This window comes from Loxodonta africana, chromosome 3 (assembly GCF_030014295.1).
Source record: "Loxodonta africana isolate mLoxAfr1 chromosome 3, mLoxAfr1.hap2, whole genome shotgun sequence".
Taxonomy (NCBI): domain Eukaryota; kingdom Metazoa; phylum Chordata; class Mammalia; order Proboscidea; family Elephantidae; genus Loxodonta; species Loxodonta africana.
In genome coordinates this window covers 80,027,671-80,043,077 of record NC_087344.1, presented here as the reverse complement: position 1 = coordinate 80,043,077, position 15,407 = coordinate 80,027,671, and the positions used below count along the sequence as shown (strand labels likewise).

The window sequence follows — 15,407 nt, the reverse complement described above, 5'->3', positions numbered from 1 at the left end:
TTCAAATGTTTGCCATTTTTTGTGTGTGTGAATTTCTTGTTCATATTATTTGTCTATTTTTCTCTTAGTATGTTTTGTCTTTTTCTTAGGATTGCTTATATGTTCTGCATATAACCTTTGTAATCATACGTATGTATATATATGATGGTGGCACAGTAGTGAAAATGATCGGCTGCTAACTGAAAGGTCGGTGGTGGTTTGAAACCACCAGTGGCTCCACAGGAGACAGATGTGGCGGTCTGCTTCTGCAGAGATTTCTATTGCCTTGGAAACCCTTTGGGGTCCCTATGAGTTGGAATTGAATCCATGGCAGTGGGTTTTTTTCTTGATTATTGAAATTAAGTTGGTATTGATTTGCAGTTTGCACTTATCAGTAGTTCCTCTATTCCTCTATTACCGCTTTGTTTTGTGGTCAAACAGATGTTTTCTAGTCTACCATTGTAATTCCCTTGTCGTTTTTTTTTCCACTATATTTTTATGTTATTTTCTTAGTGGTTTCCCTGGTAATTACAAGTAATATATTAACTTACAACAATCTAGTTCAGATCAATGCCAACTTAATTTCAATAGTATTCAAAAAGATTGTTCCTATATCTGGTAACACCTGCAAAAGCCAGAACCTGTGTAAGGTGAAAACCAGTCAGATAAGGAAAATTATTTTCCTCTAAATAGAGAGTGATAGAAAAGTGGTGACTATGCCTTGTCAAAGGCAGAAAACGTGCAAGACAGAGAAAAACAAGGCAGTCCTGTTGAGTTCTAGCTTTCACAGGTTTCACTCTGCCTCTATTCCCTCCTCCATTTGCACTTATTGTCACACAAATTGCACTTTTATACATTGTGTGCCTATCAACACAGATTTATAATTATTGATTTATGCAGTTGTCTATTAATTTGGGCAAAGAAAAAGAGTTACAGATAAAAATGCATTTATATTTACTTGGGTACTGGTGCACTTTATTTCTTCATGTGGATTTGGGTTACTATCTAGTACCTTTTCATTTCATTCTGAAGGTCTTTTTTTAGTATTTCTTACAGAGAAAGTTTGCTAGGGACAAATTCTCTCAATTTTTGTTTATCTGGGAATGCCTTAATTTCACATTCATTTTTGAAGGATATTTTTGATGGACGTAGAATTCCTGATTGACAGTTTTTTTCTTTCAGCATTTTGACTTTGTCATCCCACTGCCTTTTGGCATCCAGGGTTTCTGATGAGAAGTCTGTTGTTAGTTTTATTGAGGATCTCTTGTATGTGATGAATTAATTCTTTCTTTCTGCTTTAAAGATTATCTCTTTGTCTTTGACAGTTTGATAATGATGTGTCTAGGTGTGGCTCTCATTGAGTTTATCCTACTTGGAGTTTGTTAAGCTAAAATGTGTAGATTAATATTTTTCATCAAATATGGGAAGCTTTTAGCTGTTATTTCCTTAAATATTCTTTCTGTACATTTTCCTCCTCTACTTCTATGACTTTCATTATATGTTTGTGTTGGTACACTTGATGGTGTCTCTCAGGTTTCTTAGGTTCTGTTAATTTTTCTTAATTCTATTTTCTTTCTATTTCTCTGGATAATCTCAACTGATCTACTTTCAAGTTCATTGATTCTTTCTTCAGTCTGCTCAAATTTGCTGCTTAACACCCTCCCAGTGCATTTTTTATTTCAGAGAGTATACTTTTCAAATGTAGAACTTCTATTTTTAAAAATAATTTTTCTTTATTAATATTCTTTTTTTGTTGCAACATCTTTTTCATACCTTCCATTAGTTATTTTGACATGGTTTTCTTTAGTTCTTTGAACATATTTAAAATAACAGATTAAAAGTCCTTGTTTAGTAAGTCCAAAATCTGAGCTTCCTCAGGGACAGTTTCCGCTGATTTCTTTTTCCCTGTGTGTGGGCCACTGTTATGGATTCCATTGTGTTCCCCCAATATATGTATTAAAATTCTAACCTTTGTACTTGTAAATACAACCCTGTTTGGAAATAGGAAAGTTTATTTTGTAATGCTAATGAGGTCACACCACTGTAGGCTGAGTCCTGATCCTAATCATTCTGACTTATTAAAAAGAGCAGAATAGACACAGACACACACCAGAGAAGAGAGGAAGACAGAAAATGGAGATAGATGCATCTACAAGCCCAGGTTTGTTGGCTACTGAGAGTTTAACTAGGATACCACCCCCCCACCCTCAAACCATGCCTTGAATTCAGACTTCTAGCCTCCTGACCTGTGAGAAAATAAATTTATTTTCTTTAAAACCACTCACTTGTGTTATTATTATTTTGTTGTTATGGTAGCACTGGGTAACTAAGGCAGTTACAATTTCTTGTTTCTTTTCATGTCTTGTAGATTTTTGTTGTTGTTGATACCTTGACATTTTAAATAATGTAATGTGGCAACTCTGGAAATCAGATTCTTCTGCCTTCCAAGAGTTTGTTGTTTGTTTTGTTCCTTTTCTGAACTAATTCTGTAAAGTCTGTGTTCTTGGTTGTGTGTGGTCACTCAAGTCTTTGCTCAGTTGCATAGTGCTCAGCTAATAACTGGACAGAGATTTCCTTAAATGCCTGGAACCAATAAGCCTCTCAATCTTTGCCAAGGGATGCTGTCTGCATGTTGCGGCATGCCTTCATCACTCAGCCAGCCAGTTAACAATTCTGCCTTAGCCTTCGCTTCCTGATTGTGCAGAGCTTTAAGATCAGCCCAAGATGAGAGCTTAGGGCTTCCTCAGGTCTTTCCTGAGCATGATTTCCAGGAATACTTTGGATCTTTTCAAAACCCCTATAGACATCTCATTCCCCAGCTTTTCTCAGTTTTGTTGTTGTTGGTGTTGGTGTTAGTCTATTGTTTGTCCCAACTCAGCCAGGCGTAAAGTTAATCAATTGCCCCTAATTGTTTGTGACAAAAGCCCCCTGGGGAACAGGCTTTTCACATAGCTTGAGTTCCAAGTCAGGTCAAATAAAGACAGCCTTGCAAGTGAGGTCTTCCAGGTAAATATCAGACAGGTCAAATGATGACAATTCTCTGTACAGCTATTTTAATGTTAGTAGTACTGATTCAGTGTTTACAACCACACAGTCTCCATTCAACTCCTAATTATCAAAGTTCACAATCCAGTTATTTATTCAAGATGGGATTATGAGAACTAGATTTCTTGAGTTCTCACATATAAAAAATGTTCAGTACTCATGTGTGAGAAAACAGTTTGTATAATATTCTTGGAAAAGTTTTTTTTTTTTTTTTTCAATGAGAATTTTGGGTAAGGATTGTTCCAGTGTTCTCTGTCTTCAACCACTGACTGATCTTGTGAAAAAATCTTAGGCCAGCCTAGTATTTTCCATTATATGAGTTATTTCTTTGAGCCCCTAAAAGAATTTTTATTTATTATTGAAGCTTAATATGCTCATTAGGATAGACCTCTTTGTTGATCTTCTATATTAGTCTTTACTAGCATGTTGTATTGTGTCATTTTTCAATCTGTAGGGTCAAAGTTCATTTTTCTTTTTAAATTTTCTTGCATTGTGTTTTGAATATTAATTATATTACATTATTCAGTTTGGTCTTCAAAGACATAAATTAATTCCCTATGTTGGTCTTATTTTTGTTATATTGGTTCTTTCAAATCGTTCATTTCCGTTTATGTTGGAAACACTTCCCTATCTTTTGATGTATTTTTAGCAATCTTTGGCCTCCTTTGTCCTGCATTCAATATGGCCATCATTTCTATGGTCATTTTTTCCTTCCACTTCTTCCCAGAGCTAAGCTTATATTTCATTTCTTGATGTGGTCTCATTATGAGGTCTTGAATCTCTGTTATGAGCTCTTTGGTTGTTTCACTAAGCCCTTGATTTTTATGGCCATGAACTACAGCAACTAAACATGTTGTACCTCATGTGTAAATCCCTTCAGAGTAGGAGTTTTTTCTTATTCTTTTGATCTTCAGTTAGCAGACACTCTGGGCAGGCTGATAATAGACATCTGTTTAAGCCAATATTCCTTCATTCACAAATAAAACCCTTGTCTCTCAGATAGAGTGAGCCTGTCCCAAATTATATGTAAGGAAGTCAGGACATTAATCCTTGACCTTGACCTCCTAGGCACGTCTCTTCCCATCTTAAGCATACCTTGGAAAGCCAAAGCAGACCCACAGGCAAGTCAGTACCCAGGTGCTACATCTGAACTAATGTTCCTATAGTCTTGTGTTTCTCAACCTGAGCACTATTGATTATATTTCCTTGTTCGGGGTGGAGGGCCTGTCTTGTGCATTGTTGGATATTTAACAGTGTCCCTGCCCTCTACCCATTAGATGCCAGTAGCAACTCCAGGCCCTCCACCAGTTGTGACAACCAAAAAGGTCTCCAGTTTAGATTTTCTGTCTAATTCTTTCCATATACCATTTGTCCCAGTGGTATTTCTGAAATTCAAACTTGACCATGTCATTCCCCCACATTAAATGCTGCACTATCTGCACGTTTCCAAGGGTACATCCTAGATTCTTACGGTTTAAGGAGCCATGTGTTACCTAATTCTGCTTCCCTCTCCAATTCCTTTCCTTATATGACTTAGACATACAGTGTCAGATTAATTCACCAAACTATTCTCTGTTCTCCAAACATGCTGTGCACTTTGACATTACCTAATTGCTTGTGTCTACAATTTGTAGCCCTTTCCATATGGAATATTCCATTGTATCCTGAAAGATGCAATTTAAATGTCATTTCCTTGGGCAAACTTACTGCTACCTTTTCAGAGCTCCTGCTCTTAGAGCAATCTTTATTTAAAGCCCTGAAGACATGGATTTGTAAGCGCTTATTTACAAGGGCAGTTTTCCTCTTGTCTCTGCAGTCCCTCTACCCAGCACAAGACCTGACCCAGAAGAGGTGATATGGAAGTGTTTGCTAGAAAACAGAAGTAGAGGTGCCCAAGGGAACTGATGTACTCTTGAGGGAGAAATAAGTGACACAGGTGTGTTAGGCTGGGACTGCAGCTGGGACAGAGAGCTGGGCTCCTCAGAGCTCTCACTCAGAAATCTCGAGAACAATGACAAAGAGTGAGAGTATTAAGAGAACAAAAAGCAAAACAAAGACCCCAAAAACCAAACCAGCTGCAATTGAGTCAATTCTGACCCATAGTGACCCTGTAGGACAGAGTAGAACTGCCCCACAAGGTTTCCAAGGCTGTAATCTTTACAGAAGCAGATTGGCATATCTTTTTCCCACAGAGTATCTGGTGGGTTTGAACCATTGACCTTTTGGTTAGCAGCCAAACACTTAACCACTATGCCACCAAGGGGTCAAGTAGTTACGGGAGCCTTCCAGCTGGACCTGAAGTTAGGGGGGACTAAAGACATAAGACCTGCAATATGCAGATGACACAACCTTGCTTGCTGGAAGTGAGGAAGACTTGAAACACTTACTGATGACGATCAAAGACTTCAGTATGAATTGTACATCAGCATTAAAAAAAATAAAAATTCCCACAACTGGACCAATAAGCAATATTATTATAAATGGAGAAAAGGTAGAAGTTGTTAAAGATTTCATTTTACTTGTATCCACAGTCAATGCCCATGGAAACAGCAATCAAGAAATCAAATGATGTATTGCAGAAATTAAATCTGCTGCAAAAGACTGTTTTAAAGTGTTCAAAATCAAAGATGTCACTTTGAGGCCTAAGGTGTGCCTGACCAACCCATGGTATTTTCAATCGTCTCATATGCATGCAAAAACTAGACAGTGAATAAGGAAGACTGAAGAAGAATTGATGCCTTTGAATTATGGTGTTGTTGAAGAACATTGAATATACCACGAATTGCCAGAAGAAGGAACAAATCTGTCTTGGAAGCAGTACAGCCAGAATGCTCCTTAGAAGAAAGAATGATGAAACTTCATCTCACATACTTTGGACATGTTATCAGGAGGGATCAGTCCCTGGAGAAGGACATCATGCTTGGTAAAGTAGGTCAGCAAAAAGGAGGGAGACCCTCAATGAGATGGATTGACACTGTGGGTGCAACAATGGGCTCAAGCATAACAATGATTGTGAGGGTGGTGCAGGACCAGGCAGCTAGGGTGGCTATGAGTCAGAACTGACTAGAAGGCATTTAACATCAACAACAAAAACATAAGGGGAGAAAGTCTTCAGGTGGCGGAGACCAGAGAAGGGGTAAATGAGGAGAATAATAAATTTACAGATCATTTACTATAACCCCGGCACAGTCCTAAAAGCTTTATACTTATTAGTTCATTTTATCTTCACAGCAACCGTGTGAGGCAGATTCTAGTATTATCATTTTTTTACTGGTAAGAAAAAGAGAGCTTTTTGGCATTTGCCCAAAGTCTCACAGCTGGTAAGTGTGTGTAAACCAGGAATCAAACCCAAGTAATCTGTCACTAACTTGGAGGAAATATGGAGCATGGAATGGCGTGGACAGGCTGAAGACTGACCTGGCTAGAGCAAGGAGGGCCCATGGGGAGCAGTCAGGACTTAAGCTGGGAGGATCAAGTGTTCTGGCTATACACAGTCTTGAGTACCAGGTGTTGCTCAGATCTTGGGGGATTCAAATCCATAGGAAGCTCATTAAGAAGTTGTTGAATTTGTCTTTCTGGGAATCAGGGCTCCCAGGAGTAGAGTTTCAAAGGACAGCTCCTCAGACTTCTGGCCCATCCTTTACCCAGATCCCAACAGCAGGTAAGGCACGGAGGGGGCAGACACTGGAGTCCTCCTATCCGAGGAATCCCTTATTTTGCCTACTTCTGGTTCTCTCCAATGTCTACAGATCCTGACAACTGTGTGTCCCTTCAGATCTATGTCTCTTGCATTTGGCCTTCAGTTTCCAATAAAGACAAGGAAAAGGAGGAAGGTGTTGTCGGGGTGCTAAGGCTATTGGTCTCTCCCATGTCCCCATCCTGATCAGGCAGGGCCCTTGGAAGTGGGTAAGAAGGTGGCAGATGGGAAGTAGGCAAGGTTGATAGGGCAGTACTAGCATATAGAAAATAGGAGGGGCCTGCAAGAAGAGTTCAGAGGAGACAGGGATTTGGGGGACCATTTTGGAATTGAGAATTGTTCTAAGGATCTCTTACTGGGGAGGGGAAGGAAGGCAGATGCCTCCTACCAAGCCACCTGTAGCCTAATGACACCCACTGTTGCAGTCACCAGGGATGGTGGGTCTGAGTATGCTTTTGGAGCCCACCCATCTACCCCCCATTCCCAATCCCTCTGCCTTTTCTTCTTTAAGTACCTTACTTCATTCTTCATATACATTCTGCATCGTATTATGAATATCTTAGCAGACACAGGTCAGAGTGAAAAAGTTCTTTTATGAAGACTGCTCCTAGCAAATGCTATAGTACTAGTGATTGGGTGGGACTAGGGGGTGTGAGTTATAAGTGTAAGGTTACTCAGTGCTTCAGCATTGGTAAGGTGATAAATTTAGATAATAAAAAGGACAAAGAACATGGGAAAGTCCTTAACTCTTCCAAGTGGAATAGACCTCAGAGATCCTCTTGTGCCATGGGCATCCCTGAGATAAGGTCAGCTATTTATCCTGAACCTCTTAACATAAACGGGGAGCTCATTACCTCTTAGGAAATGTCTTTCTGTCTACGGGCAGTCCTGAGTGTAAGATCATTTTTCATGTTAATCTGTACCTTGTCTTCTTAGTAAAATTTACACCTAATTTTAAATTTGGAGTCTTATCTATCTTTCATAACATAGACCTTTGGATACTTCTGTAGACAGACCTCAGCTCCCTCCCTTCACTCCACCTGCCCCTCCCTGATTTAAATTTCTGCAGACAATATATCTCCTGTTGCTTCAACTTATTCTTCCACCGTTGAAATATATCTTTCTACATGCCACAACTTGTCCATATACACCCCTAAGACATGCCCTCACATGTAAATTCTACAATCCATATATCCTTGCATCACTGGAGAGGATAGGTGTCAATAACCTTTCCCTATTCTGCCAACAGACCTTTTAGGACAGAGTCCAAGACTTCCTCCCCTGCTTTCATAATGTAACAAATATTTATTGAATTCCTACCACATGTCAGGCACTGTGATTGACACCAGAAATATCAGTTAACAAAACAAAGTTCATGCTTTAACAATCTAGGTGGAGTGACACACAATAGTCAAATACGTGGATAATTTTTTTTAAGAAGTACAAACAGAAAAACAAAGCAGGGTAAAGAGATAGGAAAGGGTGGTTGTATTTCAGACAGGATGGTGAAGAAAGCTCTTTCTGATAAAATGACAATTTGGTAGAGGTATGAAGGAAGTGAAAGAATTTGCCCTGAAGATATCTGATGAAAGAAAGCACAGTGGATATTGTGGCAAAAGTCCTTAGGTGAAAACGTAAGTATCAGTTGATGGAATAGAAAAGATTACAGTGTAGTTTTTGTGGAGTAAACAAAAGGAACAGTAATGGGAGATGATATTTAAGAGCTAGATCATGTAGGGTCTTGTAGGAAAATCAGGATTTCAGTTTTGAATAGAAGTTGGAGATGCTTGTAAATATCCAAGAGCAGATTTCAAGTAAGCAGTTGGATACATGGAGTTCAGAGAAAGGGTCTGGGCAAGATGTATACACAAGGAGAAGTATTTAAAGCCATAAAACTGACTGGTCTCAGACTGTTGTTCTTATTGGATGAGACAGTTTTATATCCTGATCTTTGTATCTTGATCTGGATTCTGTTGTTCTTTATATTAGATGATTTTCCTCACAGTCGGTATAAGAAACCAAAAAAAAAAAAAAGGAAACCCTGGTGGCGAAGTGGTAAGTTGTTATAAAAAAAAAAAAAAAAAATTTTTTAAGTCGGTATAAAAAAAAAAATAGGGGATGTTAAAAAAGAAAGAAAGAAAGAAAAAAAAAAGACCCTCAGTTGTCCTACATATTTGACACGTATATAATTCTGAATTTCTGCTACATGCTGAGATTTCACAGACTGTATTCATACTAATTCTTACCTCCTTTCCATTAGCCACAGTGAAACGGAGCTATTCCTCTGATTTGAGTCTAATCATTTCTTTTGTACTCTAAATCCCACCCTCTCCTGTCCCATCAAAACTCGCCCTATGATTTAGCCTCTCTCCTTCCTGTATTTTTACTCCTCTCTATTAATTGACAATTTCCCTCACCATACAAGCAAGTCATAATTCTTATGTCTTTAAACTTTATATTTCCTCTTCACCATCTAGCAGCTGACCTATACCATCTTTCCACCTGGTCCAAAAGTCTCAATTATTCAGCCTACATTCACTTCTGTTAACCTGCAGCATGTAGACTCTGCTGAAACTATTCTCCCAAAGTCTCCTTGTTGCTAAAAGGGACAGACACTTCCTGTTATTTGTCTTATATAACATCTATGCATATTTGACCAAGAAGACCACACTCTCCTTCCAGAACTCTTCTCTCCTTGCGTCTCTGTGTCATTTATCATGATCTGTAAGTTCTTCTGCCCCTCCTTTGCCCATTGATACCGTTGTCTTCTCTATATTCTCTCCTTAAAGCTAACTCTAAAGTGTTGTGATTTTTCTGGATTCTGTTTTTGCTCACTTCTCCCTCTATAAACTTTTCCTGGGTTATCTCATCCCCTCCAATGGCTTCAGCTACTATAGAAGTGTGGATGACACACAGACTTCTATCTCAATATGTTTCAGTTCTAGACCCATCTAGCTAACAGATACTGGAAGTTCCACAGGCTCCCTGCATCCTAAACTATACTCTTCATTTGTCCTTCCTGCCTCCTTCCCCTACTTCCCACTCTCATATTCCCCATCTCAGCAAATAGCGTCATAATCCATCCAATTACCCAAACATGCAATTTATTCCCTAACACCCCTTTCTTCTCCACTGCTCTCCAATCAGTTACCTAGATGCCTATATATCACCTCCTAAAGAATCTTGTTTAGTACCTATTTCTTTTTCTCATATCACTGCCTAGTTTTGACTCTCATCCTTTCCTGACTGAATAAACTTCAGCAGCTACCATTCTCCCCCTCAAATTTAGTCTCCACGTTAGAACCAGAGTTATTCCCAAATAAAAATTTGATGCCATATCTCTTTAATGGATCCTTATCACCCTCGCTATAAAATTCACCCTCTTTAGCTGTTTTTCATGGCGTGATAGGTCCTCCAAGGTCTGTCCTTGCCTACTTCTTCAGCCTCATCATCCATCATCCCCCGGCTTATCTCGTGTTTCATGACTTCGTACATGATGCTCCCTCTATATGGCATATCCTTCTCTGCCATCCTCCAGTAGCTAACATCTACTTGTCCTTCAAAGATCAGCTTGGCTATTAGCTCCTTCAGAAAGCCTTTCTAACTCTTCAAATTGAGTTAGGGCCCCCTTCAATAAGTTGCATGGAATTCATGTTCTACCTTGATCCTAGAAATCATCTCATAGTGATGAGTAAGAGAGATATGGGTTTGAATCCTGTCTTCTTCACTTATAGTCTATGTGATCTGGGTAAACTCCCTGAATATATCTGAACCTCAGTTTTCTGCGATAATGAGATAATGATAGCACCTATATCATAGAATTGTTGTGAGAATTAAGTGTTTTCTTTCCCTTTTCTCTCTCCCTCCCTTTCTTCCTTCCTTCTCCTACCTCCCTCCCTTTCTTTCTTCTGCACATTAAAGGTGTCATTCAGTTGTCTTCTGGTTTCTACAGTTTCTGTTGAAAGGTCTGCTGTCTGTCTCATCATTGCTTATTTGAAAGTAATGTCTCATCTGTGGCTGCTTTTAAGACTGTATCTTTGATTTTTCAGCATTTTTTTTTTTAAGTATTTATTCTTCTTGAGGTTGTTGAGCATCTCCATTCTATGGGTTGATATCTTTTCTTCATTTAGGAAAGTCATTGGTCATTATCTCTTAACTATTGTTCTTGCTTCTCTCTCTCTCTCTTTCCATTTGTATATCCAATTACACATATATTAAATGATTTGTCCCATTTGTCTCTTATGCTCTTTTCTGTTCATTTTAAAAAATAGTTTTTATTTCTGGGATTTAGTTTGGACGTTTTTTATTGACCTGTCTTTGAGTACACTAAACTTGTCTTTCTTGTGCCCAGTCTGTTTTTAAAACTATCAAATAAGTCTTAATTTCAAATATTGTTTTGTGTTGTGCCCTTAACTGATCTCAATTCTCTGTTGAATTTTTCCATCTTCTAAGCATTTCCCCATATTTTCCTCTAATTCCTTTTATTTATAATAGTTGTATGCAAATCTAGCATCTCAGTTATTTGTGAGTTGCTTCTAATATGCTTTTTTTTTTCTTCCTCCTCTTGATTATTGGTCACATTTTCCTGCCTTTCCACATATCACAAAATGCTAATTGATGGGAATTGTGTGTAAAAGAACGATAAAATTAACGCCTCCCCTCCCCCCAAAAAAGAACATTCAGTCTTTATCTTTTAGATAGAAAAGGAATTAACCTCTACAGGAGTTAAGATGGGTCAGGGCTGGATTATAACTTGAGTCAAACTCAGTACACTCCAGTTGCAAACGACTCAAGAGGAGCCCTGTCATGAATCTGTTTCAGGTGTCTTCCTCTAATGGAAGATGATCTCTTAAGAACTGTAAGACAAGGGAATTTTACTGTGTCTTTTCTTCTCTGCCTTCTGTTCTGCCCCAACACTCCATAGCTGCCCTATGGGGGAAACAAGCCATGAATTTGGGATGCTTCTAGATTTCAATCTCTCATGTTAGCTCAGTGCAACTGTCAAAGCTCTGCTGATTTATCTTTCCGCTAGTAAAGTCCCTCTTCCTATATCGTGCCTTACCCATAGCCTATAAGGAGACTTACCAAATACTTCCAGGAAAGAACATGGCCAGTGACATCAGCTTACCTTGAAAAGGTTTTTTTTTTAAAAACTCTTTGTAATTTTGGTTCATTTACTCCTCTGTGTTTCCATAGCTTTCTACTATTATTAAAATTATGATATTTGCAGTTTATTCTTTTTTTCTAGTTGTTACAGCATGAGTAATGGCTTGTCACTACTTACTGAATTCATGTCCAGCATTGGGAAACCCCGTCCTTGTTTTCTAAGATTTTTCTATCTCTGAAGATATTTCACTTGCAATTCTTTTGATAAAGAAGAATGCATCTCTTAAAAATCCTTTCTCTTCTTCTAAGCATCCAGAGGTTTATCTCCACCGTCTTTTAAGATACTTTTACGCCAACTGGTGACCGTCTTGGGAAAGATAATAGTATTTATAATACCTACCATTTGTTGAGAGTTTCTATATACCAGGTCATTATTATTTTATGTGTTCTTCTTGTATTGACTTATTTAATCCTCACAATGTCTAAGAGGTGGTTTGCTTTTATTTTCCTCATTTTACAGGCATGGCACAGAGAGATTAAAGAATTTGCCCAAGATCACACAGCTGATAAAAAAAAAAAAAAAAAGCAGGGATGAATTAAGAATTTAGAAAATCTGAATCTAGAATTCATCCCTTAACCACGGGGATCCAAGACAACCCATTTCTATCATGCTCTCTCTTGCTGTCATGTATCACCTACCTCTGTTCCATGGAAACACATTTTTGACTTTTCTTGAGGAGCACAATTTATTTCAGAATAATAGTTGTTTTTCTGCTACTACAGTTTTGAGACAGACATCAAATAACTGTGCCTCTAAAGTTGCAGAGTACTCATCACCCATCAAGCTCTTCAAGTGGTCCCATCGAAGCTCATTTTGGGAGGAGCTTCAACGGTGGGAAGAGGCATCCCATTCCTTGCCGTGGGATGTGTAACTCACAGCAAATGCTGCAAATGCTATGCTCTTGAATCTCAAATTCTTTCCTTGATCTCTTTGAAATCTTTAAGAAGCTACATGAAGTACTAAGTGCAAGGCACAGCTTTAGACCATCCTTTTGTAAGTCTTACATTTTGAAATGTGGAATTTGTTCCTTGGAATTTCAGAATAAACTGTGGTTAAAATAGTACAATATAAACATGCCATTTCAGATCAAATAGAAGTTTTTTAAAAAAAAATTTGGAACCCAGTTTTGTGAGTGTCCTACCATATACTATTTTACCTGACACTCTTAATACATGAACTACAGCTTTGTTAGAATCTGAAGTTTTCACCTTTATGTATGATGCCTCTGTTCGTTCTCTACAGAAAAAAAAAAAAAAAAAAGATGCAGGACTTCTTCTGGGGAAACCACAGCTCTCTTACTCAGTTTATTCTTCTAGGATTCTCTAGCAATACCAAGACAAATGTTATTCTCTTCAGTATCTTTCTCTTCCTCTACCTCATCACCCTTCTAGGCAACGGGCTCATTATCATCCTGATACGTATGGACTCTCACCTTCACACACCCATGTACTTTTTCCTCAGTGTCCTTTCCATTCTGGACATGGGGTATGTCACCACCACCGTGCCCCAGATGTTGGTGCATCTGGTTTGCCAGAAGAAGATCATCTCCTATATTGGATGTGTAGCTCAGATGTACATCTTCCTAATGCTGGGCATCACTGAGTCTTGGCTTTTTGCAATCATGACTTATGACAGATATGTAGCCATTTGCCATCCTCTCAGATATAAGGTCATTATGAGTGCTTTGCTATGTGGGTTAATGGTAGCCTTCTGTGGATTCTGGGGTATTAGTTGTGCCCTGATATACACAGTCTCTACTATGATTCTTCCCTATGGTGGTCCCAATGAGATAAATCACTTCTTCTGTGAAGTGCCTGCCGTCTTGAAGTTGGCCTGTGCAGATACATCTCTCAATGACAGAGTGGATTTCATCCTGGGTTTCCTCCTTCTGCTGGCCCCACTTTCCCTCATCATCATTGTCTACATCAATATCTTTGCTGCCATCTTGAGGATTCGCTCAGCCCAGGGGCAGCTCAAGGCTTTCTCCACCTGTGCCTTTCACATCACTGTGGTCACTATGTTCTCCGTACCATGCATGGTTATGTACATGAGACCTGGCTCTGCGGCCTCCCCAGAAGAGGACAAGAAGCTGGCTCTATTCTATAATGTGATCTCTGCCTTTCTGAACCCCATCATCTACAGCCTCAGGAACAAGGATGTGAAACGGGCTTTTCTCAAAGTGACAGGGTGGGGAAAAGTGCCAGAATAAAGTCACGAGAGCATGGGCAGCACCAACGAAACCTGGGACACAGCCTACATGACCTCTCCATCCAAATTTCTTCCAGTACCTAAAGGACTCTCATGAAAGATGAATGGATACCTTAAATAAGATTATGTATGAAGACATGTGGAAGGCTATGGCAGTAAGTGCCCCTCAAGCACGAAGCCATCAGACTGTGGACTCCATGAAGGCAGAGCCCATGTCTGATTTGTCTCTGTATCGCCAGTTTATAAGATCTAACAAAGTCTTGTTTTCAATTAATTCATCTGTTTAATTAATAAATGAACACGAGACTAAGTGTTTTCACGAACTCTGAACTTACAAAATAAGCTCAAATTGGTGGGCACAAGATGGCTCCCAGATTTCCTATTAGTCACCTGCCTATAGCTCAATCAGGGGTCTGACAAGGTCTGAAGAAAGAATAGTTTAAGATAATTCAATGGTGATCATAGAAAATAGAGTGCAGGGAAGTAATATATGTTCTTTTTCATCCAGTACTATTAGGAGAATATGGATCTGGGCCCTCATGTCACTGAAGAGAGGAGCTCTGTTTTAGGGAAGTGATATTTGTAAGGGGGAGTAGAATCTCCCAGTACTTGCATGAAAATCTCTCACCTGGACATTTTTCAAAATGCATTTTCAACTTTACTGAAGTATATTGACACAATGAACTATATTTAAGTTTGTACAATTTGATGATATATATATTTATCTGTGAAATCATCACCATAATCAAGATCATTATGCTCATTACCCACCTAAATTACCTTGTGACCATTTGTAATCTCTTTGTATTAGTTCCTATTGCTGTGTAACAAATTACCCTAAAATTTAGTGGCTTAAAATAACAAAACTTTCTTTCTTTTTTTTTTTAAAGTTTCTGTGGGTCAAGAATCTGGACAAAACTAAGCTGTGTCCTCTGGCTTAGGGGTCCTCACAAGGCTGCAATCATGGTATTATTAGGGCTGCAGCTATCCAAAGCTCAGCTGGGGAAGGAACTGTTTCCAAGCTCGCTTGGTTGTTGCCAGGATTTAGTACTTGGTAGGCTGTTGCACAAAGGGCCTCATTTCCTTCTTGACTATTATCTGGAGCATCCCTCATTTCCTTGCCATGTAGACCCCTGCATAGAGCAGTTTACTTCATGGCAGCTGGCTACATCAGAGTGAGGAAGCAAGTACTGGTGTGGCTAGGGAAATTGGCTGAATGAAATCAATGGGTGGGTCATCTTGTCCACCTGATCATTGCCAAATATCACCAAACGAATCCTCACTTGTATTTACACAGAATGTAATTATCTT

At 38.9% G+C, this 15,407-nt stretch overlaps 1 protein-coding gene across 1 annotated transcript; it reads left to right on the top strand.

The window, feature by feature from the left end:
• The first annotated feature begins 12,979 nt into the window (after positions 1-12,979).
• LOC100654808 (olfactory receptor 2A12-like) lies at positions 12,980-14,198 on the top strand. The gene has a single exon (XM_003415342.3). It carries the CDS (start codon positions 13,105-13,107, stop codon positions 14,095-14,097), a length of 993 nt encoding a protein of 330 aa, XP_003415390.2. The 5' UTR covers positions 12,980-13,104; the 3' UTR covers positions 14,098-14,198.
• The last annotated feature ends 1,209 nt before the right edge of the window (positions 14,199-15,407 follow it).

Coding starts and splice junctions, on each gene's coding strand:
- LOC100654808 (XM_003415342.3), top strand. CDS start 13,105: ATGATGCCTCTGTTCGTTCTCTACAGAAAAAAAAAAAAAAAAAAGATG.